Source organism: Neolamprologus multifasciatus, chromosome 22, assembly GCF_963576455.1.
Source record: "Neolamprologus multifasciatus chromosome 22, fNeoMul1.2, whole genome shotgun sequence".
In the NCBI taxonomy this organism is placed as follows: Eukaryota; Metazoa; Chordata; class Actinopteri; order Cichliformes; family Cichlidae; genus Neolamprologus; species Neolamprologus multifasciatus.
Genome location: NC_140459.1, coordinates 21,915,514 through 21,939,902, shown reverse-complemented (window position 1 = coordinate 21,939,902; position 24,389 = coordinate 21,915,514). Strand labels below are relative to the sequence as shown.

At 41.7% G+C, this 24,389-nt stretch overlaps 2 protein-coding genes across 5 annotated transcripts in view; one reads left to right on the top strand and one right to left on the bottom strand.

Moving 5' to 3' along the window:
* The first annotated feature begins 145 nt into the window (after nt 1-145).
* On the top strand, nt 146-20,704 carry smap2 (small ArfGAP2). Of its 3 annotated transcripts, none has more exons than XM_085149529.1 (9): nt 146-640; nt 10,692-10,825; nt 11,832-11,996; nt 12,148-12,207; nt 13,035-13,092; nt 13,328-13,485; nt 13,579-13,759; nt 13,861-14,300; nt 14,379-20,704. In XM_085149529.1, exons 1-9 carry the CDS (start codon nt 535-537, stop codon nt 14,502-14,504), a joined length of 1,428 nt encoding a protein of 475 aa, XP_085005655.1. In that variant the 5' UTR covers nt 146-534; the 3' UTR covers nt 14,505-20,704. The 3 variants fall into 3 exon arrangements, with proteins under 3 accessions (XP_085005655.1, XP_085005654.1, XP_085005656.1); XM_085149528.1 differs by having other exon boundaries at nt 147-640; nt 13,858-14,300; XM_085149530.1 differs by having other exon boundaries at nt 534-10,480; nt 13,858-14,300.
* The window catches only part of rims3 (regulating synaptic membrane exocytosis 3), a 47,030-nt gene continuing 40,683 nt past the window's right edge, over nt 18,043-24,389 (bottom strand). For both annotated transcript variants that reach the window (XM_085149536.1, XM_085149538.1), the window contains exon 7: nt 18,043-24,389. In XM_085149536.1, coding sequence (XP_085005662.1) covers nt 24,177-24,389 — 213 coding nt within the window. In that variant the 3' untranslated portion in view covers nt 18,043-24,176.

The following is a 24,389-nucleotide window of genomic DNA, read 5'->3' as shown; positions in this document are numbered from 1 at the left end:
AAAAGCCTGCTTTATGAAATTGTAAGATTCCTTGACAAATAATTTAAACCTATAGTCGTTAAAAAAGTTTTTTCTCAATAAGTGTGGTGATTACTCTTGCTCATAACATAACTTTTAACTCTACAGATATTGTCCGTGTGTGAAAGAGAGAGATAAAGTGAGGTAGAGGGAGAGGAAGAGAGAGAGAGAGAAAGACGGAGGAAGGGGGTTCACACAGAGAGAGAATATAGTAGTGATAGGTAACAGATGTGCTTCAAAGTCAGCATCACATTTTGAATCTCAGACATCACATGGCATCCTCTTCGTCCTGATTGGGGGTATTTTCACCTCGAATAAGCCGCATGCTGGTTGGTTGAAAGGCAATCATCCCATCGTCGTGAAGCAAACTCTGCGCTCCACAGCGAGGAGGAGGAAGAAGAGGGACGGCGGAGCAGATCGCCCGTGCTCACACTTTCCTTTTTTGTTAAGGGCTCGTTTGGCAATAGCCGGCACAGACCGCAAGAACTGTTGTGTTGGTGGTGGTGGTGGAGGAGGATGATGACGGGCAAATCTGTGAAAGACGTTGACAGATACCAGGCTGTCCTCAACTCTTTACTGGCGCTGGAGGAGAACAAATACTGCGCTGACTGTGAATTGAAAGGTAGGTGATTTCCATCAGGGTCATGTTTCCCCGGGTTTTGTGCCCGAGGCGCGCGCCCGGCGCTTGAATCGACCCTCTTTGATCGTTTACTACGCTGGAAAAAAAATGCTGCACTGCATTCATCATCCCTCGACCAATTGCATTGTACTATGGTGCAAAGACGTGGAGCCACATCCTTACACGGCTGGAGCATGGCATGCAGTTACATCATGCCAAGCTACCATAAGTAATAGGATCTAAAAAGGGTGAGAACTGCGTGGCGGGATGAAGTGAGAAAATGCGCTCATTAGTGAAAACGACTCCAGCTATCGCCGCTCAGGTTGTCTGACAGCCGGTGTGGAAAGAGCAGGGAAGCAGGCACAGAGATGGAGTTGAAGGCACCTGTGCTGACTTTGAGTCACCCTGAACACACTGTTCTTGCAGACTGGGAGCAGGCAGTGAAACCCAACTCTTAACAAAGAGGCACTGCAATGATCTTACAACACTGAGCTGCAATTCTCAGTGATTACCTATATAGCAAGAAGACTTATTGAGTTGCTTGATTGTAGTGGAGCCAGGCTGTCTTTTTATACACTGAATCACCATAATCAGACTGTCAGGTGCTCTATGTGTTCATTTGTGTGGAGCCTCAAGGAGGCCTTGAACCTTTATTTTTGCCATAGGGGTGGGTAACCACTGGTGTTATGGTCGCAAATACACTCAGTCAGAGTCTTGAGTCAACAAACAGACTATTCATAGGTTGCTCTTTATTTGGTTTTTGGATGAGCCATCAACAAGTTGATGAGGCTGTGGGGCTGTTTCCTTATGTTAGTTAAAGAATCTTGCATATTTTTCTGGAAAAGGAATGTTTTTGTTTACATGTAGGTTGTGTGGGCCTTGTGGGTGGATTCTGTAGAGCATACAGCCGGTGTTGGGCTTATCGAGATGAACATCACTGACTCTAAATGTTTGAAAGGAAGCGCTGTGTGTACACAAATCACTGTAACGCAGGAGGACACCCTTGGTGAATACAAACTTTGAGAATGATATGTGTAGACAGATCCCAGTTTAAAATGGGAGTATTCACTATATATACGAAAGTTACTGACCACTAGGCTAACATTAAAGGCAACCGTCAGAAGATGGACACACTGGGGTCATAAAGGGATGGACATGCTCAGGAACAGCACTCTAGTAGGCTGTGGTGTTTAAACGATGCTTAGTTGGTATGAAAATATTCCCCACGCAGGATGGATCCATGCTTTCATGTTGTTTCTAGCAAACTCTGACCCTAATATCCTAATATTGCAGAAGAGATCTAGATTCATCAGACTGGGCAACGTTTTTACATCTTCTGTTGTCCACGTGTGGTGAGCTTGTATGAATTGTAGCCGCAGTTTCCTGTTCTCAGCTGACAGGATTTACACCCAGTACGATCTTCTGTGTTTTGAAGTCCATCTGCTTCAAGGTTTGTTGTGCTTTCAGAGATGCTGTTCTGTATACCTTAGTTGTAACGAGTGATTCTTTGTGTTTCAACATTAAATCTGTTGAAAATTCTCCTCTAACCTCCAACATCAACAAGGTATTTTCACCCAGAGAATTTTTGGTATCAGAATGTCCTTAATATGGTCAATCTTCTGTTTACAAGGGGCAACCAATCAGAATTGGCTTGTCTCAGACATAGGAAGATCTAAGGGAAGATAAATAAGGATTATTCTGAACTCTGATTCATGCAAAGCTACTTTAGCAGAGTCCAAGACTAAAAACACAGACTTAGTAGTGATCATATTAGTATCCTTTTATTATAATAATACTGAATTCTATGCAAAGTTTTGCCTTAATAAAAAAAATCTAACATCTATAGGCTAAACTGTATAGTCAGCTAGGTCTATACAAGTTCAAGTGTGTAATTAAAGCTTTAGAAAAAATCAGTTCCAGCTGTCAAGCAAGTACAGCGCATCATCTCTGCTGGGAGGATGTTAATATCTAATTTGTGATAGACATTTTGTTTCATTTTAAAACACATTTGTACATTACTTTAGTAAGATGACATGTGACCACAAGGTCTTAGTTGTATTTAAACTGAATAAGTCACCAGATCTATGAATACAACAACGCAGGGTTTTGTTAATGTTCCTATTGCCTTTGGGTGCTCTTTCAAACAAGATATTTAGAAGTGATGCTGTTCGCCTTCAGGCAAACACACTCGTGACTGCTCAGTGGACAGTTTGAAAACAGCACAGTATGATTGGGCTCCTGCAGCTTATTTACATACTGTTTGAAGGCTCGGGCGCAGACTTCAGAAGCACAGAGAATAAATGATATCTTTAGAAGATTATATTTGCATATGTGATGCTAATACGATGCTAATTTTACGACCTTTTACTCCCAAATCAGGCACACGTGGAGAGAGAAAGGGTATTTAAGTTAGCTACACAAGTTTGATTACTACTACGTTTCTCCTTTTTCTTGCATATTAAAATCATGGTCACAAAGGCTGTCTTGGTGTGAACTCTTTAGATTTTCAATGTAAGAGCTCGACATTCTTGTCAACCACACCCACACACACAAACAAAAACATGTTTTCTGTCAAGATTTCACACATTACAAAATCTTTGTACAATTTGCTAAAAGGGTGTCCACACAGGAAGGCTCTTGCAGCAATGTGACGAGCAGTGACCGTGGGATGACAGTAAAAATTTGAATAGTGGTCGCAACTGGAAAAATAACCACTGGCGAGTAAGGGAATCAACCACCAATGGGTTTAAAGAAAATGATTGACATGGGTCTGTGTGATTCATGAGTACACCCTGGACAGGTTGCCAGATCTTATTATTTTTGATTTTTAAAATGTAATGTTTTGTTCCAAAATACATTTTTTTTACAGTAAATATAAATACAGTTTTAAAGAACAGCAAATATTATTTTGTTATAAAAAGCTTTTATTTTGAAAGGTCACAAAGTCCTGGCTGACTCTGTGATCTGAGCTGATGCTCAGAGAGTGTTTTTTACCTCTTTGCTGAGTAGTGCATTTCTCAAAATTGTAAGTACAGATTCCAGACTACACACTCGAGTCGTGCACAGCCGCACAAGTGCACACCTCAAGCACATTAGTGCCCTCCCCTGCCCTCTTTCTCTTATCAGGGTTTTTTTTTTTTTTTTTTTTTTTGGCCATATGGCTCGTGATGTGGTTTGGTCTAATCTTGTTTGCACCTGATTGCCGTTGCACGTTCATCACCTACCTCCCTCCCTCCCTCTCTCAGGATGATCAGAGAGGAAGTGGTGTATGGAGCCAACAACGTGTTTATTCCAGCCAATGCAAACACACAACAGCAGCACTCTCAGACATTCCCCTGTCTATTATATACTGCGCCGCTGGAACAATATCTCTTTCTCCGACTGTAGCTTACTGCCTGTGCGCCGCAAACTTCCTGTCTCTGTCTGTTTCTCTGGGCTGCATGACTTTGTGTGCTATTTGTTTATTTATTTCTACCACTTCCTCATAAAGTGACAGCCCTCCAGTAAATCTTTAATACTGCCAGGAAATAATAAAGAGACAGGGGGAGAGGCAGAGGGTTAGGCAGGGTGCATAATGTAGTCAACACTTCAACCTCTGGCTTCAGTCTCAAGGGGCTGTGTACATGTGCGTGCATGTGTGTGTGTGTGTGTGTGTGTGTGTGTGCGTGTGTGTGTGTGTGTGTGTGTGTGTGTGTGTGTGTGTGTGTGTGTGTGTGTGTTTGAATGAGCATAAAAGCATGTCTCCCTTATTGTCTCCATTGTACTTGTGTTTACTCATGCTGGGCCCTGGTTGCTGTGGTGATATCACCTGATGATGCCAGGCTGTCTACCTCTACCATGAGCTCTCAGTCCCCTCCTCCCCTCGGACCCTTTTTAATCTCATCCAATGAGAAGTCAGCAGAGATTTCCATTCAGAGAAGAAGGTTATTGGACGTGTGTGTCGGTGTGTGTTTGTTTGCGCGTGTGTCCTTGGCTGACACAAAGTACAGAGCCTCAGTACCAGAGAGAGGCTGGCACCGTGCTACATTGCTGTGCGCACAACTCTCTAATACACAGCGATGGCCAGATTAAGCTGCAAAGGGCTTTGGGACAAATAAGCTGCTGGGTCCCTTTTTAACAACCCTGATCCTGCCTTTACACCTGCAAATCGTATCACTGCACAGGAGGACGCACGCGTCTCGTGCTAGTGACAGCGTGACAGGATGTAAACATTAAGGGAGTCCTTCCTCAGCTGAGCTGTAATGTTGTCAGCTGCATGCTTCCTTACCAAGAAAAGAACTCATACCAGAAACTGCTCACCGCAGTGTTTTGGAGTAAATGGGTCACGATTTCTGGAAAAAGATGCTACTGTTGAGTTAGTAAGCAGTTTTTAACCATGTATTTCCATTATAATGAAAAGAAGGCACAGCTAACATCACCAAAACTAGTTAACTTTATTAACAAAGAATATCAAAACAGAGGAAAAACCCATACATTTGCTTTTGGTGTGAACTATCCCTTTAAGAATGCTGAATATGTAAGCGCCAGCTTAGCAATCGGCAAGCAATAGTGGGAAGGAAAAACTGTCGTTTTAGCAGGAAGAAACCTCTGGCACAACCAGGCTCAAGGAGCTGCAGCCATCTGCCATGACTGGCTGGGGGTGAGGGGATGGAGACACAGGACAAAAGATACACTGTGGAGGAGAGCCAGAGATTAATGATTAAATGCAAAGTGGTGTATAAACACAGAAAGAGTGAAAAGAAAATCAGTCTGAGGCTGAGCTGGGCTCTTAGAGAGTTCTTGTACATTGAAACTTTGGTCATTTTTAACATGAGCACTGACCACTGTAACAATTTATAGGATAAAACATAAAGATATTGCCCCTCGGTAAGACTATCCTAAACACGACTTTTCTCGTGGCCCCTGACTTGCCCGTTTGGACTGATTGGTGATTCAGCCTTATACAACCATGTAGGAAAAACACACAAAAGTATAATAAGGTCACATGTCAGTCTGCTGGGGTTTTTATCTGTGAATTGGCCGCACAGGAAGCAGACAAAATGTCAGGAGCAGCTAAAAGAGAGCAGTTATTAAAATCCTAAAAATCATATAGCTGTGAGCTCCTCAAAGATAAGTTATGTCACATGAATTGTGCTGTTACTGTTTCACCAGGTGATAAATTGGTTCTATGGATGCGTTTTAGTTCTATAGATGGCTCTATAGATAGTGGTTGTCTTGGTGTAGGGGATTGCTGTAACAGCTAAGCAAATAACACAGATGACTACTCAGCACAATAACCTTATAACATTTCAGGGGATAAAAACAATATGTGGGCAATAAGATTAAAAAAGACATAAAAGCAGGACTAAAAATTTGGACTGCCTTACTCATCTTTTTATATGTAACACTGTTCGACCTCAATTACTCACCTGCAGGATCACAGTCATGAAGTTTGCATGGTAACACAGATGGTGGGTGTGCCTTTTGTAAATTATCAATAGGTTCCATCTGCTTGGCTCAGATTGGGTCACTGGGTGGCTCCAGGGTATCTGGATTGGTTTAGATGCTAATGGGCTAGAGAGTAAGGGACAAAGGCGCGTATGCATGAGCGTGTGTTTTGTGTGGCAGCGGAGCAGGGCGTGGGATCCGCTGATGGCTGAGATGCTCCGTGGGATTAACTGGGTACATGCAGAGAGCACCATTTATCCTTGTGGGATGTAGGCTAATGGACCATATGTACCTGCTCATGAACAAGTGTGTATGTGTGTGAGAGTCGGTGGACCAGTGTATTTGTGTAACGTGTGCACCTGTGTGTTTGTAACTGTAAGGATTCAGACAGGGTTTTTAACAGAGATGTGTTTAAGATGTGAAGTTAATGACTAAGTCGCCAGAAATGGTATGGAAAAGCATTCAAATACGTGTGTGTAAATGACCGCGAAGTTCATTACAGATCTCTGTGTGCTCTCTCTGCTCGTCATACCCCCCGTTACACCCCAGCCGGACGTCTAAAGTCCACCATTTGATGACTATAAAAATCCCCTCCTGCTTGTCTCTGTTTTTGGCTCTCGCTGTGGCTCTGCCTTCTCCACCCCTGATGTGCTTCAGCCTGCGTGTTTCACAACCATGACCACAGCCATTTTTTAATTTAATTATTTATTTACTTTTGCCAGGGTGATTCATCAGTTGTCTCTGCTTTTGGATGCTTTTCCGTGTAAAAACTGAGAAAGGGACTTATTAGTCAGACCTGGAGAATTTAATTAGACCTTTAAATGATGTTGGCATTTGCTCTTTTGATCACATCAAGAAAAGAGGACATGTATTCACCGCTGCTGGTGAACGGTGGAGCAGTCTACACTCACTGTGATGCCAGCCACAAAGAAAAAGTGATTCATAGTTGGTTCAATCTTTTCTTCCCTTTTTAGACGTCTCCTCCACCTACTTCCTAGTATATCTGTTCAAAGCACCTGGAGGTGTGCAGTGCTGCCGGACAGACGCACTGCATATGGGTTCTTACTCAAGCATCGCATTGATTGGAACAAGAGAAGGCTGCTTCTCTGTGGTGTGCAGGTGTGATCTGCCTTAAATGTAGCCTTCATCTGTGTGCTCTTTCTGCTCCCCCGGCTCACCGGATCAGCGCACTCCTGTGCACACCTGAGGACCATGACTCCAAACATTCATAATACCCAGCTGGAAGCAGATTAAACCTTCGCATGAGGGGAGAAAAATAACAGGCAGTGTATGGAAAGAAGACTCCGAAGCCATGCTAGCAGCTCAGTTGAACTGTATAACAGTGCTTTTAGCTAAGCGCTAATGTCAAGATGCTAACAGTGACGGTTTATCGGTTTGGACTTTTGTGGTGAATCTTTGTAGAGCCTATGACCTACATACAGTGGCTTGCAAAAGTATTCGGCCCCCTTGAACTTTTCCACATTTTGTCACATTACAGCCACAAACATGAATCAATTTTATTGGAATTCCATGTGAAAGACCAATACAAAGACGTGTAAACGTGAGAAGTGGAACAAAAATCATACATGATTCCAAACATTTTTTTTTTTTTTACAAATAAATAACTGAAAAGTGGGGTGTGCGTAATTATTCAGCACCCTGAGTCAATACTTTGTAGAACCACCTTTTGCTGCAGTTACAGCTGCCAGTCTTTTAGGGTATGTCTCTACTAGCTTTGCACATCTAGAGACTGAAATCCTTGCCCATTCTTCTTTGCAAAACAGCTCCAACTCAGTCAGATTAGATGGACAGCGTTTGTGTACAGCAGTTTTGAGGTGTGAGGTTGTTCACTGTCAATTACTAGTGGACATGCATGCTCCAGTCACATAGGTGGCTGGCCACCCCCTTAAGCAGGGGTTGGAAATTAATTTTCCCAAGGGGCGACATGAGAAACTGGGACTGTTGTAAAGGGCCACACCAATAAACCTCTTCTTTTGGCTGCTCAAAGTGGGTTCTAAGGACCCACCAACTTTGAGTTACTTGAACAGAATATTGTCATTTTACACATTATGACTTCTTGATCGAACCTGACTAATTTATCAATGTTTACATTGCATATCATCCAGGTAAGTAAATCCCCAAAAGTTGATTCTGTGGGAGAAACGTTTCGTCACTCATTCAAGTGACTTCTTCAGCCTCAGCTGACTGCAGGTTTCCCCAATCTTATAAACAGTACATTTGCATAATGACTGAAACCAGCCCACTGAAGGAACAATGGGCTGCAAGGTCACCTTCAGCATAATTATGCAAATTCTCATGACCGTTGATCAACAACCACTGATCAAAGCTCACTGATCAAAGACAATTGATCCATGGCCGTGAGTACCATTCACAGAGTTGGGGAATGGCTGGAATTACAGCATTGTAAGATGGCGAGAGATGTAACCTTAGGCCCCCTCCTCGATTCAGAGATGGTCTTTCCCTTTTCGCATGACTCTGCGCTCACACCAGCGTTCCTCCCTTTCCAGGATGTGTACATCCTCATCATTGAAAGAGTGTCCACTGGCCTGTAGGTGTTTATAAGATTGGGGAAACCTGCAGTCAGCTGAGACTGAAGAAGTCATTTGGATGAGTGATGAAACGTTTCTCCCACTGAAAACGCTACGTCAAGATGACAGAATCAACTTTTGGGGATTTACATTGCATAGTTTGTCTACCAGACGGCACTCTACAGATTCCCTGCCGGCAACATAACAACCAAACAACCATCCGAGGAGAGTCAGACAAACAAGGCCAAATGAGTAAATAAAGAGTTACACGTAACAGATGTTAGGGAAATCTATGTTTTGTGTGTCTAAAGGGACAAAATACAAACGTATAGTGGTTGGGCTCTGCCTGTTGAAGCAAAGTTAAGCTATTGTAACGCATGCCATAATTTCAAAGACATTTCAGCTAAAAGCACAGACATCAGCCTCATAATGATGACTGAGAAGAGGTCAGGTCATCTTCTGAACATCAGGAGCACCTAAAGTATGTTTCATGACAGCTGATCTAATTGTTATTATAGACTCGCCTATTTTTTTGTAGAGACATCAGTCAAAACTGTGCATTGCTAAAAAAAAAAAAAAGAGAAACTTTTCAATATGCAAAGAATGGAAAAAGCATTCCCACAAATCCCAGAAAACATGAGGGCAGAAAATAAACAGAAAGGAAGAAATGGAACTGGTGTGAAAGAGATATAAGCAGACAAAGGAGAACATGAGGGAGGCAGCCGTAGTGAGAAAGATAAGAAATGGCGGCCAGAGCACAGAGGGAGCATTAGAATAAGAGATGAGAAGGACAAACTAATTCCAGTGTTCAGGGACTTCAACGCTATTGACAGCGTCTCTGTCTTTCTCTGTGTCTGTGTCGGCATGTACAGTGGCTAAGCAGGCTTTGCAGAGTAATTCTACTATTATTAGCCAGTAGACAGCTAATGCTGCAGCTAGACAGTGAGGAAGAACAGTGCACATGGTGACTCTCTGTTTTTTTGCATTTGTGATTCGCAGTTTAAAAAGATGGAGAAAACTGAAAACTAACTCTTAATAGTGCAAACAGAATTCTAGTAGGATTCAAGAAGGAGCGTATTCATTGCAGTGTTTTTCTCAGAGGAAAAGAGGAAGGCGCTCCGTGTTTTTCCCTTCTCAAACTCGACTTCCCCTTTCATTTGCATAGAATGGCCTTTTCTTAAACTCCGCACAATGCCTTTATCTGCCGGAAGAGGAGAAATCCAAATCGAAAAGCTGCTCTTCCCCCTAGTGGCATGAAGGCCACAGTGCATGGACCTGTGGCAGCAGGGATGCAGGGACTCACAGCAGAGATGGTTTGGAGAAGTGGAGGCAGAGAGTCGCAGAAAGAGATGGAGGCAAGGAAAGAGGAGGAGGGAGATATGGTAAAGATGTAAGAGCAGCACAAATATTATCTTTGAAGCTGAGTGCAGTCCCCAAAGATGATGGTTGCATATCTTGAGCAAAAATAAATAAATAACGAGCTCATCTATGATGTTTTTATTTATTTTGTGTTCTGAATATAGAAGGGAGATTTGCAAGCATGCTTTTAAGCTAAAACATATGTAGCATAAGCAATAAACAGGTCTCCACAAAATCTGAGTGGATCCATACGTTTGGCTCAGATCACTGTGCTCCCACACACACAGGCTCTTGATCAAATGAGTAATCATCCCTGCAGGTATCCAGGCCCTGAGTGTGTGTGATTGCTTGTGTGTGTGAGGTGCGTGTTTGTGGGACTTTGTACTCCTTCTCTCGCCTCTCAGTTATGTAGGCTAACTCTCGTATTGGATCCTATTATGTGTTAGGCCACCGCATGACTTACACAGGATTAGATGTGTTCCCTGCTGAGTTCAGACTCATAATTGAGGTTTCAGACTCGTGTCTTTATAATTGGTCTAAAATTAATTGTTTTTTTCCCTCATCATGTTTCTCTAGTCTACTCACTTAGCCCTCTTTCTTGTTTAACCTAAATCTCTTTTATACCTTTAGCTTGACTTATCACCACCTCCTTGCATCGCTCCTCTGCAAAGACTCTCTCCTCTAAATCCCCCCCCCCCCCCCTCCCATTGCTCTTCCAGGTCCACGATGGGCATCCTGGAATTTGGGCATCTTCATCTGTATCCGCTGTGCTGGCATCCATCGAAACCTGGGGGTTCACATCTCCAAGGTCAAGTCTGTCAACCTGGATCAGTGGACGCAGGAGCAAGTCCAGGTCAGAGGTCTTCACTATGAAAATTTCATAACCACTAAAAAACCCAAAAGCTTTTAAATAGTGGGTTAAATATTTTGAACTGTCCCTGATTATTAAACACTATAAATGTTGGCTTTTTCTGGTTGTTTTTTTGATTGTCTGTTTGTTTTTCAAGTTTCTCTAGTTAGCTTAACTGACACTAGCCTGGCTCAAATTTCCTTATATGGTCATTTCAGACTAGAAGGTGGCTTACAAGGCATGGGTTCTGTTTGTGGAAGCCAAGTGAGGGGCATCCAATCAGAAGAAGGTTGTCTATTAAGGAGTGGCGCATTAAAGAGACAGCTTATTTCAGACAGAGGGTGAGCTATGGGGATGCATTATGACCCAGTAAAACATATGTAATGGGGGAGGGGGGGGGGTATACTGTGGATATAATCCAAATCACAATCAACCAATTAGCTTAGCATAAGATCGAGAAAATGCAGTATGCCTACTGTCCATCAAACCACTACTGTTCATTTTTAAACTGGTTACTCAAAAGTTGAAGTAAATAAGATTATTGTATTAATCAGTTCTAAGCTGTTGCTTCTTTTGTGAAAATCTTACAGAAAGTAAAACCTTTAAATAAAATAGATTTCCATACAATATAGAGATGGATAGAAAATAAACAACAAAATAATTTTTTGTAATTTAGTCATTTTACTCTGTGTATATATGCTTATTTTATCTGGTAGTTGGTATTTTCACATACAGTATAACTGAGGATTTTCCACCTCCGAGTAGCCTCTTTCTCTTTAGTATGCAGCTCATCTCGTCTGGTCTGATAGACAAGACAGTCAGCGCGATGCTTCTCAGTGTGAGGGGATTTCTTTGGTCAGCACTTTTTCTTTAGTTCCCTACAGCTCTCACAGAATCCTGCTTTTTCATATAACCACACTTTAACAAGGACACCTTGGATATTGCATTTGAACATTACTAGATTTCTTTGCAATGTGTCAGTTATTTTGTTCTCTGTTGGTATCCCCAGTGTGTTCAAGAGATGGGAAATGCCAAGGCCAAACGGCTCTACGAGGCTTTTTTACCCGAGTGCTTCCAGCGTCCCGAGACAGACCAGGCTGCCGAGAGCTTTATTAGGGACAAGTACGAAAAGAAGAAATACATGGATAAAGTCATTGACATCCAGATGCTCAGGGTGAGTCCACACAAACAGATCCATGTGTTTGTTCTTGTGTCTCCAGCAGAATCTGCAGAACTGGTTTGGAGAGTGAATTTCTCTTTCTTTCCTGCTACCCTCGACCAACCTTAAGTGTCGTCGAACAAAACCACTTCTTTTCTTTATGCAGAAAGAAAAGAGTTGTGACAACATCCCAAAGGAGCCAGTTGTATTTGAGAAGATGAAATTGGTAGGTGCATCATTCCATGTTCATATCATAGCCCAGAGATTCCATTCTGGCCTTTGTTATCTTGGTTTTGTTTATTATATTGTTAAGTTGCTAAATTAATTTAAAAAAAATCAAGAGGCAACCTAAGTCTAATGGAGTAGTAGTCAATCGTCGCAACCACACTCCCTGTCTTCAAGCCTGAACAACATTTTTTTAAAAAGATCCAAAGCTAACCCCCAACCGGTTGCCAGAGATGGTTGCCCCTCCCTGAGCCTGGTTCTACCAGAGGTTTCTTCCTGTTAAAAGGGAGTTTTTCCTTCACACTGTCGCCAGGTGCTTGGTTGGCACCGATAAGAGGTTGTCTGATTTTTGGGGTTTTCTCTGTATTTTTGTAAACTCTGTACCTTACAAAACAAAACAACTTGAGTCAACTGTTGTGATTTGATGCTATATAAATAAAATTGAATTGATATAAACATTTTAGCATCTGGACAGATGATGCATATTGTAGAACTTAACTTTGTCTCACTAGACAATCTCATAGAATCTTTCAAATGAAACATTCTTGTTTTAAAAATTCTATGATATTGTCTAGTGAGACAAAGTTAAGTCAAACACTGAAAATGAAACATTCTTGTTGAACTTAATTATAAACCTTGATCATCCCTGTATTTGAAAAGGCGTCAACAAAAGGCAGAGAAAAGCTGGTAACTTTTATTGTGGTGACTTGAATGGAACAGTCATTTTATACCACTAGTGAGTGTGAAGAGTAAAAGAATCGGCAGACAGACTCATTCGCCAGTGCAGAATTGTTGCATTAATTACACTGATTTTCTCTGTTGTGACAGAAAAAGGACGTCAGCCCAAAGACAGATTCCCAGTCTGTCACAGACCTGCTTGGACTAGGTATTCTGCCTTATGCACCTGCACGCATGCGCTTACACTAACACAGAGTCCAAAATATTAGCACACCAGGAAACTGCTGTCTTAATATAGAACTGCTGTATGTTGCAAGTCTGCACCTAAAAAGCAAATAAACATGCCAGGCATCTATTTTAGGACAGAAAGCTGAATCATAATTAGATGAGCTGCTTTGAACGTGGATACCTGAAACGGTTGTTATCATCATTACCTCTATTAGATGCCCCAGCTCCAAGCCCTGCGGTGTCTAATGGTGGAGGATGTGTTCCAGACAGTAATGAGAGCCCAGTGGTGTCTAACGCAGCCCTTGCACACTCTGCCCTGGATCTCTTCAGCTCCCTCGCAGCCCCCTCCCCTGCTTCCTCTACAAAAAGCATGGTAGTAGACAACACACTGTACATGCTATAAGCTGCTGAGTTTTTATTTGCGTACATTCAGACACACTTTCATCTTTGCCTTGTGTCTGTCCAGCCTGTTTCCAGCACCATGCCTCAGAGCAGAGTGACTGCCTCGGTGCCTGAGAATCTGAGCTTGTTCTTAGACGCAGCACCCAAAGCAGAAGAGGGCACTGTCAAGAAACTATCCAAGGACTCCATTCTTTCCCTGTACGCCTCCACTCCCTCGGTACATGCCAGCAGTATGGCTGCACATGGTAAGAGTTTATAAGATTTCTGTCAGATGTGGTCCAGATCTGGATGTTGACACGGTGATAGTCTGCTCATCGTTATTGGTGTCTGTGATTGCTCTCAGCAGGCTTGTACATGAACCAAATGGGATATCCAACACACCCGTACGGTCCATACCATTCTTTAGCCCAGGCAGGGGGAATGGGAGGCACTATGATGACATCACAGATGGCCATGATGGGGCAGCAACAGAGCGGGGTGATGGCAGTGCCACAAAACAGCATGATTGGAATTCAGCAGAACTGCATGATGGGGCAGCAGAATGGCTTAATGGGCGCTCAGGGTGTCACGGCTCAGCCTAGCGGAGTTGTGCCGTCGCCCTATATGACAGGAATGATGGGACAGCAGCAAACTGGTATGATGGTACAGCAGCAGAACAGCATTATAGGACAGCAACAAAGTGGGATGATGGGACAGCAGCAGCAGGTTGGGGGTTTGCCCGCATTACCCCAGCAGCAGGCTTACGGAGTCCAGCAAGCCCAGCAGCTACAGTGGAACATCAGTCAGGTGTGTGTTTGTTTTTTGGGGTTTTGAAAGTTGTGAGAGGAGTGGATCCGTTGCTAAAGTTCATTTTGTGCCCTTCAGATGACTCAGCACATGGCCGGCATGAATCTTTACAACACCAGCGGTATGATGGGATACAGCGGTCAGCAAATGGGAGGTTCAGCAGCTCCAAGTTCGGCACACATGACAGCGCACGTGTGGAAATGAGCTTGTCTATCTGAGATTCGATGGAGCGCCAACGACCCACAAAAGGAGAAGAGAAACGACGTGGATCAGACTCTCCATTAAACATTTTCTGATGCAAGGGAAGAGGAGGAGGAGACTGAGGTGGAGAAGAAGAAGAAGGTTTGAGAAACCACTACTACCTCTCTCTCTCCTCTCTGGCCGCGCTTCCTCTTGCCGTCTCATGCATAGCCATGTTCTGCAGATTTCCATGTTTGCCTTCAGGACCTTTTCATATGACGACTAAGACAAGGCGGTTCTGAGGCCACTGGTTAGGACTCCAGAGCTTTCTTTCTGCCCAGCCTTTATGAGAGAGAGCTTGTGTGCAGAAACATTATGAGGGTATCAAGCAGCTGCAGAATTGCACTGTTTCATATTTAATCAGATTGCACTGGGGTTGGCATTGGGGTTAGCCTAGCTTTAAAAGCTCAAATAGACCGAGATAATCTAAATAGGTGGCTCATACTTTACGCCCTACATTACCAGTATTTACCCAACTGATGGGGCGACATTTAGTGATGATATATACAGTGGCCCTGAGAGGTCAAACACACTGCTGCCTAATAAAACACCAGCAAAAATGAAAAATGGTGCAAAAGCACACAAAAAATAATTGAAGTTCAATAAAACCCAATGGAAATAGAAAGAAAAACACTGGAGAAGCCAATAGAAAAAAATCAAACAAAACACAACAGAAATGTTTTTGGCTAACAGCTAACAGTAAACGGCTAACAGCAACCATGTACCTACAGTGTCCATTGTGTTTTGTCAGAATTTTTTTTTTCTATGTCCGTTATGTTTTAATCAACTTCTGTGGTGCTTTTGCAAAATTTTAATGTTTTGCTGGTGTTTTCTACAGTTGCATGTGACCTCTCAGGGCCACCGTAGACATAGCTACATTTTAACAGCAGCCATATTTGCAAAGTGTAGCAGCTACAACTTTATTCAGCCAATTTCAAGTTCGAGATTTAGAGCTTTTCAAAAGTATATTTTCACATAAGTGAGATGAGCTGCTGCGAATTCAGTTAATAATCATTAAAAAATATAAAAGCTAGGCTAGCCTAATAGTCCCTTCATGCTGGATGCAGAAGACAAATACACATAACCATTTTTAGCCACATATATCTAGACATTCTACTCATCTAACAATATTTAATTCAAGCAACAAATCCTACCTACACAGCCCGTAATATTGATGTCTTCATCTGAATATCTAGAGGGCTTCTTTTAGAATCTTTAATCTTCAAATGTCAAAAGTCCAAAACCATATTTTGGGAGACCAAAGATCAACACTAGCTTTACTGTAAGTGGAGAGTATTCCTGTATGCTTTTTCCTGTTCAACCACTTAACTAGTGATTAATAGAAAGAAAAAAAAAAACAGCAATTCAGCAGTCCAGCATCACTGTCTTCACTGTGCTGTTTTTTCACCAAGGGTAGGACACTTAAAAAAAAAGAAGAAGAAGAAGAAGAAAGAAATAATTTTGCATGCAGTGTCATCAACGCCCGCACACCTCCAGTTATGAATCTACCTGGTGCATTAGTGGCCTCAAATAACGTTGAATGTCTGTAAATAGGAGGTGAACAGAGAAGTGGGAGCAGAGACGGAAAACTTCAAGTTGAAGGTCAGCCGGGTTTCAGATGCTTCCACTGAATTGCATGAAAAGAATGTGTATCTAGCTCTGATTGTATGTACTGTACTGTTTGTTAAGATTTGCGAATGTGTCTCTCTGAATGTTTCTCCCTCTGACACAGTCTTTGATAAAGACTGACAAAAAACCAATAAAAAAAATAGGTAAAACATGTGCTCTGAATGTGATCTCGGTTGACTCGTTTGATCGCGTGCACTTGTGTTTCGATGTGTTTTTGTTTTTTATATATTCCTCGTCTAGAAACGTACACCTTGTGTCTCTCGAACATCTGTGCTCGATGGCATCCTGTGGGTTTCCAGTTTTGCTGTAACGGCCTCCCCTTTACGTTGGGGGCAAACAGTGAGCTGTATTTAACAATCTGGCCAAACCACATTGTGAAGCATAAAGCGATTGTACAATGGCAATCTGTCACATCTGTTTTAGCTGATGCTTGTACGCTTCTCCCACACACACCATCTCTGTGCCCCGATTTCTCTTAAAACTGTTGCTAAATCCGCCTTTTCTGATAAATGCTTATGGAAATGCTGTGTTTCTGTTATTTTAATTTTATTTGACACTTGTGTTAAGCTGGTAAGATGCTGCTTTTAATGTGAGTGGCAGCAATATAGGAGGTGCCTATGTGCAGCATATAAGGATTTATTTCACAACAGTGTGACAGCAGCAGTCACCTTCTCCACTGAGAGCAACATTTATATAAGAGAGAGCACATCCAGCACAGCAACAACAAATCTGTCAGTCAACAAAAGTTTCTGGAAAGGCAGTGCAAGTCCACCTCTGTGGACGCTAAGGCCTCACCTGAGCTTTTCCATTTGTGATCAGGCTACTTTTTTTTTTGGTCCGATATTTTTTCAGTGAAATAAAAACGAATAAAGGAATGTAACTTTGTACGTACTTGTCGATCAAGATACTGTATATTTTAATTCTTTATCAGAATGTCGCTGTATATTATGTTTCTTTAACAACATGTTCTGTATATTAGTTTGTTTGTTTTTTCCACATGCTTTGCCCCACTTTACACAATTTCAATAAAATTTAACAACATATATGTGACATATGATAATTGTCCCAGTGAAAACATGCAAATAAATATTGTTTTGGTTAAATTTTATGTTGTTTTGTTGGTTGTGTTCATTGCTGGGCTTTGTCTTTAGTCCCTTTTCATTATTTCTTACACTATTAAACCACGCAAATGCCTGTTCACACGATTCTTCTGCATGAATTGTTTGCATTCTGCAGAAAATTGCCTATTCTGCTTGACTGCTGTCAACAAAAAAGAAGGAGTGGCTGCACAGATGTTTAATACTACTGTGGAAGTTTGTTAGTAATTTTTTTCTGGCCTCATGTACAGGTCACAAAGGTCACGAAGCTCAAGGTAGTTTGAGTATAGACACATTAATGTTGCTCTGCATGTGCATGACTTAAACAGTAGTAAGTGGTAGGCTCTCAAAATCAACTAAAAGTGCAACTGTGTAATACTATAAAGCTTGTTTCTACTGCCCACTAGTGGCCATACATGTTCATATGTGGCTGACTCATATGCTTTGTTGTGTGGCCTACTTCTTTGTCCATTTTAATCTAACTGATATCATAATTTATAAAATGAGCATCTTGTTGTATTAAAAAATATGTGAAAGCAGCAACTGAGGCCATATAATCAAGAGAAAGGTATTTGCTGAGGTCATTAATGGTGTTTTTTTTTTCCTCATAGACTTTTATACGTTTGACTTCTTTTTCCATAGGGAGGAGGTGCCCCCTGGTGGCCATCGGAAAGAATGCAGCTCTCCTTTTACGTGACTTGAACAAAGATTCATCAAAGATACACAAAGAATGCACGACCTGCATTAGAAAAGTGAAGACACGGAGAATGAATGTCTGTGATTCAAATAAACTTTATTGACTTTGCGTCCAGATGTCAAAGGGCATGCAAATACAGGCTTCTGAATCCCATTGTTTTTTTTCCTTTTCTCCTCAGTTTGGTTCTATTTTCTTACAAAACTACGTGCACCTTAAGTAATCAATTTTGCAGCGTACAAACCACAAAAATACCAGTTTTACATTATCAAATACTGCACATAGAAAACATTTACAAAGCACAGGTATAAAATTACAGCTCCCTTTGTTTTGTTTTGTTTTTTCCTTCATCTTTGCCATAAACCACATCCTTTCATCAGCCAGGCAGCTACGCTATCCTTTGTTTTGCTTCTTGGTGGAACGTTTAAGGCCTGTTCAGAAAAGACAAACCCTCATTTACCAAAACAGCTATTCCAATTGACCCCGTAATTTGCAGGGAAAAAGAGGCATCGAGTCTACTACATGTGCTTTGGGAATGTGATTGTGGTCCATTTAAATATTAGTTAAACCATTAGTTTGGGTTGTGTTCTGTGCTTTCCTAGGCTTGATAAAATAAGGTCTGCCTTGATAGCAGGGAGGGGAGCTACTATGGCCCTAATACAATCTGACAGAGGCAAAAAAGGACAGAAAGGTTACAAAGCAAAACTTGTGCTGTGATCGCTGACATAGACGTGGATGAAGACAAACGAACTGAGGCCGTCAGGTCAACGGCAATGTCTGTGTTTGTTCTCAAGGACAGCTGTAACCGTGGCAAATCAAACACCTGGAATGCATGCGTCTGGAATGCAACGTCGAAGAGAAAATTAAACTTGTTTATCACGAGCTCTACTGTCATACAGCAGTAAATCACAATGCACTGCATGCTTTGTTAAATTTATCCCAGCGCTTAAATTTGTGGTTACACTTTTATCTTATTTATGGTAGCTCAACTGATACCAGTGTTGTGCTAAAAGCCAGAAAGTGATTTCTGATGTTTCCATGAGTTTCTTTGATGTCTAATATCTTTACTCATATCGGTAAATAGACTGTAGATGTATGAAGGGGTCATATATAAATAAAGAAATAACTGGTTTTTCATTCCCTTTTGGTCCCTTACAGTATGTTTCAAGAACTGGGATGTTATACTTGACGCCCTCTTTGCCAGATCTCTCTTGAAAAAGACATTTTTAATGTCAATGAAACTTTTTACTCGAATATATAAAGGAAATATAACAGTCACTTCGCCAAAAAACCTGATTCAAGCTTCTACCTCGTGAAGGGGAACTTCTTTCTGGCTCAAAATGACTTGATATCATTCATGAGAAATAAGTCCGATATATTTTTCACACAAATTAGGCCAATCACTTTTTGGGCGAATACCGGAAATCACTTTTTGGCGCACATGCTCAGCTCTGGGGTCACGAGAGAGAGAGAGAGAGAGAGAGAGAGAGAGTGAAGCCGTGGGCGAAGGCGCCCACGACAGCAAATGCTACAGCCAATCTTTATTGCCAGAAGAAAAACATCAGAAAATGTAAGGCTTGGCTCATGCTACTGTAAGCTAACAGTGTTTTTAATGATAAAAGTTCTTTTGCATCTCTCTGGACGCTGTTCTGGGTCTGATTGCCCCCACCGCTGTCGCTTGTTGGTCTCATCGTGATCAAACCCTCATTAAAGGTTAAATACAAGGTCAGAAATGCAAAGATCAGAGTAACCATGCGGCAAATATTTCCTAGATCAAAATACAAATATAATAATTCAATCAGCTTGATAGACAAAGGGTTGGGGGCTGGGGGAGGGCAAACCCTTCTGCTCAAAACCCATCTTGGCGATTGAAATAAATAAAATAACCGCAGCTCGCCAGACGGAATTCATGCTTGTTTACAAACACAGAGCTGTTCCTTTAAAACACAAATCATAAGACATACAGTATTACAGTACCGTAAAAGTAGGGGCCGCCTGATTGGGTGCAGGCGGGGTCCCCGGAAAGTCTCCAGAAGAGACGGTATAGCAAACAAGATGACGAAAAAGAGTTACACTCCTCCTCGGTGTAAGGGTTTAGAAATACATTCATAAAACTATACATATACACATAGAGAACTTCGGTACAATATCTCAAGCAAAATACATTTGTTCAAAACTTTCAGCTGTGTGCTACAAGAGTGAAGCAACGTCTCCTACGCAAAGTAAGGCCATTGTAAACTGAACAAGCCCTCGTTTTTTTTGCAAAAAAAGCTAAAAGGCGGGTTTTGCCCACGCTGTCCTCCTCCTCTGAATAATACCTCTGTCCTTAGAAAAATAAAATACACTTTCGATATAGTGCACAAACTATGACTCGGGTATGCGTTATTAAGATGCGTTGCACACAATACATTTTTTTGGGTTAAAAAGATGCTTTTTTTATAGCAAGTTTGTGGGGTTTTACATTCTGAGCATTGGCAGCCTCTCCATTCAAATGTCACCTGAGCCGTGTCGACTTCATGCATCTGCACACCTTCACATTGACAAAAAGAAAACGAAAACAGTCTACGCGTCACTCAGCTCCACAAAAGCACGAAGACTGACAACCTGCTTGATCTCCGTCCCGCCATCCCTGCTGCTAATGAGGCTTCGACCCCCTTTTTTTGTTAATTGTGTGTCCAAATAAATCAAATGACCTTGTGTGAGACGATGCACAATGATCAGGTGACACTACAGTTTATATATAATTTTTTTTTTTCTTTAAATGTAAGGTAAAGAGAAAGTTCAAAGTTAATGTTGGCGTTCATATCTAAAAACTGTGATCCACTCACACCTTGCTGCCCTGTCGCTCATTATGCATCACACTAACACACTAAATGCATCTCTCTAAAAGACATACACCCGCACTACACTTTAAACAAAGGCAATATTTAAAACTTATCCTCTGGGTTGCAAGAATCAAAGGATTTGGGCAAATTTTGGCTAATCCTGCCTTTCTTATAAGATATATAATACATTTTTTTGCATCTATTCAATCATTAGAATGGGCAATGCTTTGAGGATGATTGACATATAGCAAAAGGACACACATACACAGACGCAGTCTCATAAAAGCTCAAAAACGCCTGGAAAAACATTAACAGTATTTTGATAGTTTACCAAGGAGTGGAACAATCAGCAGGGAAGTTACACAGATCTATAAATTTCATTATCTTGTTTTTTGAGGATTCTTATTCCTTTTTTTTCCCATATTTGCATAACATGCCAGCTGTCCCAAGAAAACAAATCAATACATAAAATTACTTCATAGGCGGGACCATACAAGTACAGATCCAGCAAGGAATAGCTCCGAACCATAAAACAAATGACAACACCTCTTTAACAAAGAAAACATTTTGTATACATATGATAGGAGGATTAAAAATAAACATCATAAATCATCCTCCCAAAAATTCAAGAATGCCAGATATCCCTTTAGTTTATCCAAAGTTCAAAAAGCATTGAAACGTGAATCGTGTTGTTGTGAGGTGCTGCGAGACTAAAAAAAACTTGCATTTTCCCTTTTTTTTTGCAGAAAGATGAGGAGAGAGGAATAAATGAGGTGGTGATAAAAGCAAATTCAGAGCTCATAAACACACAGAAGCTTTTAAGAGAGGAACTCGAGACTGTGTCTTTGCACCGCTTCAAAATATGATCTCTGTTAGCGCCTTTGCCCGTGTTCATGTGTCAGAAATATATACAAGGATTGATGTTGGTGAGAGAGAAAAAATACCCCCCCCCCCCCCCCGGACATCTGCACCTTAAATAAACCAGTAAGAAAGCAGTAGCTTAATTTGGATGCTAGTCCCTCTGCTGCCAGTGAAGACTCCATTATCATCACACCTTTAACTGTTTTGTTGATTTTTTCTGCAAACACCCTTATAGTTAGTGCAAAGCGGACTCAGAGGAAATGTAAATGGGAAGAGGTGGCTGAACAAGGTTAAAAGCCTTCAAGAAGTCTAAATCCGGCAGCAGAAGTCACCTGGATCAGCTGTTCTAGTGCACTCGACTTACATTTCCATGCTGGAATTCAAAACAATTGCGCAGCGCAGTGTGACTAAATAAAAACGCGAACGAAAAAAAAATGAAGCAGTCAACCGCTGCGTGCTCAGCGTGAATATTTTACAGTAAAGTGCTATTTAAAGAAAATGCAAACACGCCGCCTGACGGGAAATATAAAACGAGAGTGCTGAAGATGTGTCACTGCCACGTTTGCACCTGAAACAAGTAAAACCACCATATGGCAGGTACGCTAGTAAATGTAATGCTGACATAATAGTCGGCTATCGCAAAGAAATTCAATTCACGCTGACACATTTAAAAGAGTTTAGTTAGCGTCAAAGGGAAAGTTAGGAGGGTTAAAGGTTTCACAAGCTGTGCGCATGTTTATGTTTCCGGTGTTGTCCCAAAAAGTCATTCCCGATGTTCCTGTGTGTTTTTAATGTATAATGTCTTTGCTTATATTGGTAAACAGACTACAGAGTCTATTGGATTTCTGAAGGGCTTATATACAAAATGAAGAAAGCTTCTTATTATGATTGTGTATTATTTGCACCTACATTATAATCAATCCAGTCTCTTTTGGCCTTTCTAAAACATTTATGCTATATTTGTTGCAATTTCTGTTGCCCTCTTGGCTGGATTTCTATTACAATAAGACATTTTTTATGTAAATGATACTTCTTAGCTAGATAAAGGATTTATAAGAGTCACTTTGCCAAAAACTGAATGTATTTTGTGACAGGAATGTTGTTTGTGGCTCAAAAGGACTTGATATCATTCATGAGAAACAGGTTTGACATATGTTTCACAGATTATAGGCCAGAAAGGCCATTTACAACAGTTTATTTTTTGGCACAACACCGGCTACATTTGATCGGAAAAGGAGAGGTGCAGAGGCACGCCGGCCATCTCCCCACATCCCTCATCAAGTAGGACGGCAACAAAAATGGGGAAATCAACTGGAAGCTGGAACAAGTCCAGGTGCTGGTAGAGGCCCTTTCCCCAGAATACGCGAGGACGGGCTACAAAGCGGTCACATTTCTCCGAACGCCTGAGGTGAAGGCAGGGATCATAAATGCGTTTGTCCGCTAATGTGTGGCTGGCTGGCTTATTTTGTTCTCGTCTTCTGCAGATAGCGATGACAGCCAACCCCTTCGCTCCGCCATCACCACAGCCCCATCCTTCTCCCCAACTCAGTGCGGTGTGCTCCCTTCTCGGCACAAAATAAAGCAGCACTACACTGCTGTCACATTGGTCAAAGCAAGCTAAATGAAAAAGGTTTAAGCACTTTAAAATGTCTCGCAAGCAAACATGCAGAATGCAGCTGACACATATATATATAAACACAAGTAAGTTTTTAACTATATATCTATTTTGATATATATATCTATATATAAACTCTGCCCTGTGAAAATTATAGAATAGCAGTGTTGCTACCTCACATAATAGCCATTATGTGAATATCCGAGCCTGTTATCCAGGTATGTGTATGTGTTTGGCCTCCCGTCCCCAGCTTGTGTGCGTGCGTGTGCGTGCGTGTGTAAAGTGTATCGTCATTTTTTTATTTATTTATTTTTTGGATTACATCTAAGTCATTGACTCTGCTACATATCCATATTTTATATTGTATACTAGTTCACCTACTACTTATAATAGTAATATTAACAACAATAACAATTGCTTTGGTTTAAAAAATAAAGTTTTTTTTTCTTAGTTTGGCATAGAGAGTTTAGAAACTGGCATCAGGATGTGCCCTGGGATGAGCTGTGCCACGGAAAATCTTGGACTGCAGAACACCCGGTGAATCCTGGTTTTCGTGGTATGAGATGTTGGAAACAGGTGGGTGGAAAAATGCTACATGTTCAGGTAAATTACGCCTTCTCCCGTTTTGGATCTGCTAATCGTTTTGCCAGTAAACACTGAGCGGTGGGTGAGAGTGTCGAGAGGATATTCCAGTAAAGACTATGGCAGCATGTTGAGAGTGCATGTGTGTCAATGTGGCTGGGATCAGGTATTTGTGTGTATGTCAAGTGTGTCTTCCTGCACGGATGCATCGCTTTGTGTATGTATCCCTTCCTGGCTTTGCACTTACATAGTCGTCGTGTATATACAGTACGTGCGCCTGTGTCTGCGTGACTCTGCCTTGCGCGCGCGCGTGTGTGTATGTATTCTGGGTGTCTAGGTGCATGAAGGGCTGGTGGCGCTCTCCAGGGAGGACTGAGAGAGGCGTCGGGTGAGGGGTCCGATGCTGGGGTCTGCCAGGGAGGAGGTAGGGAACAGCTTATACCAGCCGCTGACTGTGGCAGACAGGTCCAAGTCCTCCAGGAGGATTTGGGCCATTCCCATGAAGCACTTGTGGTCCATACGCCCGTAATCCCCCCACACTATTAC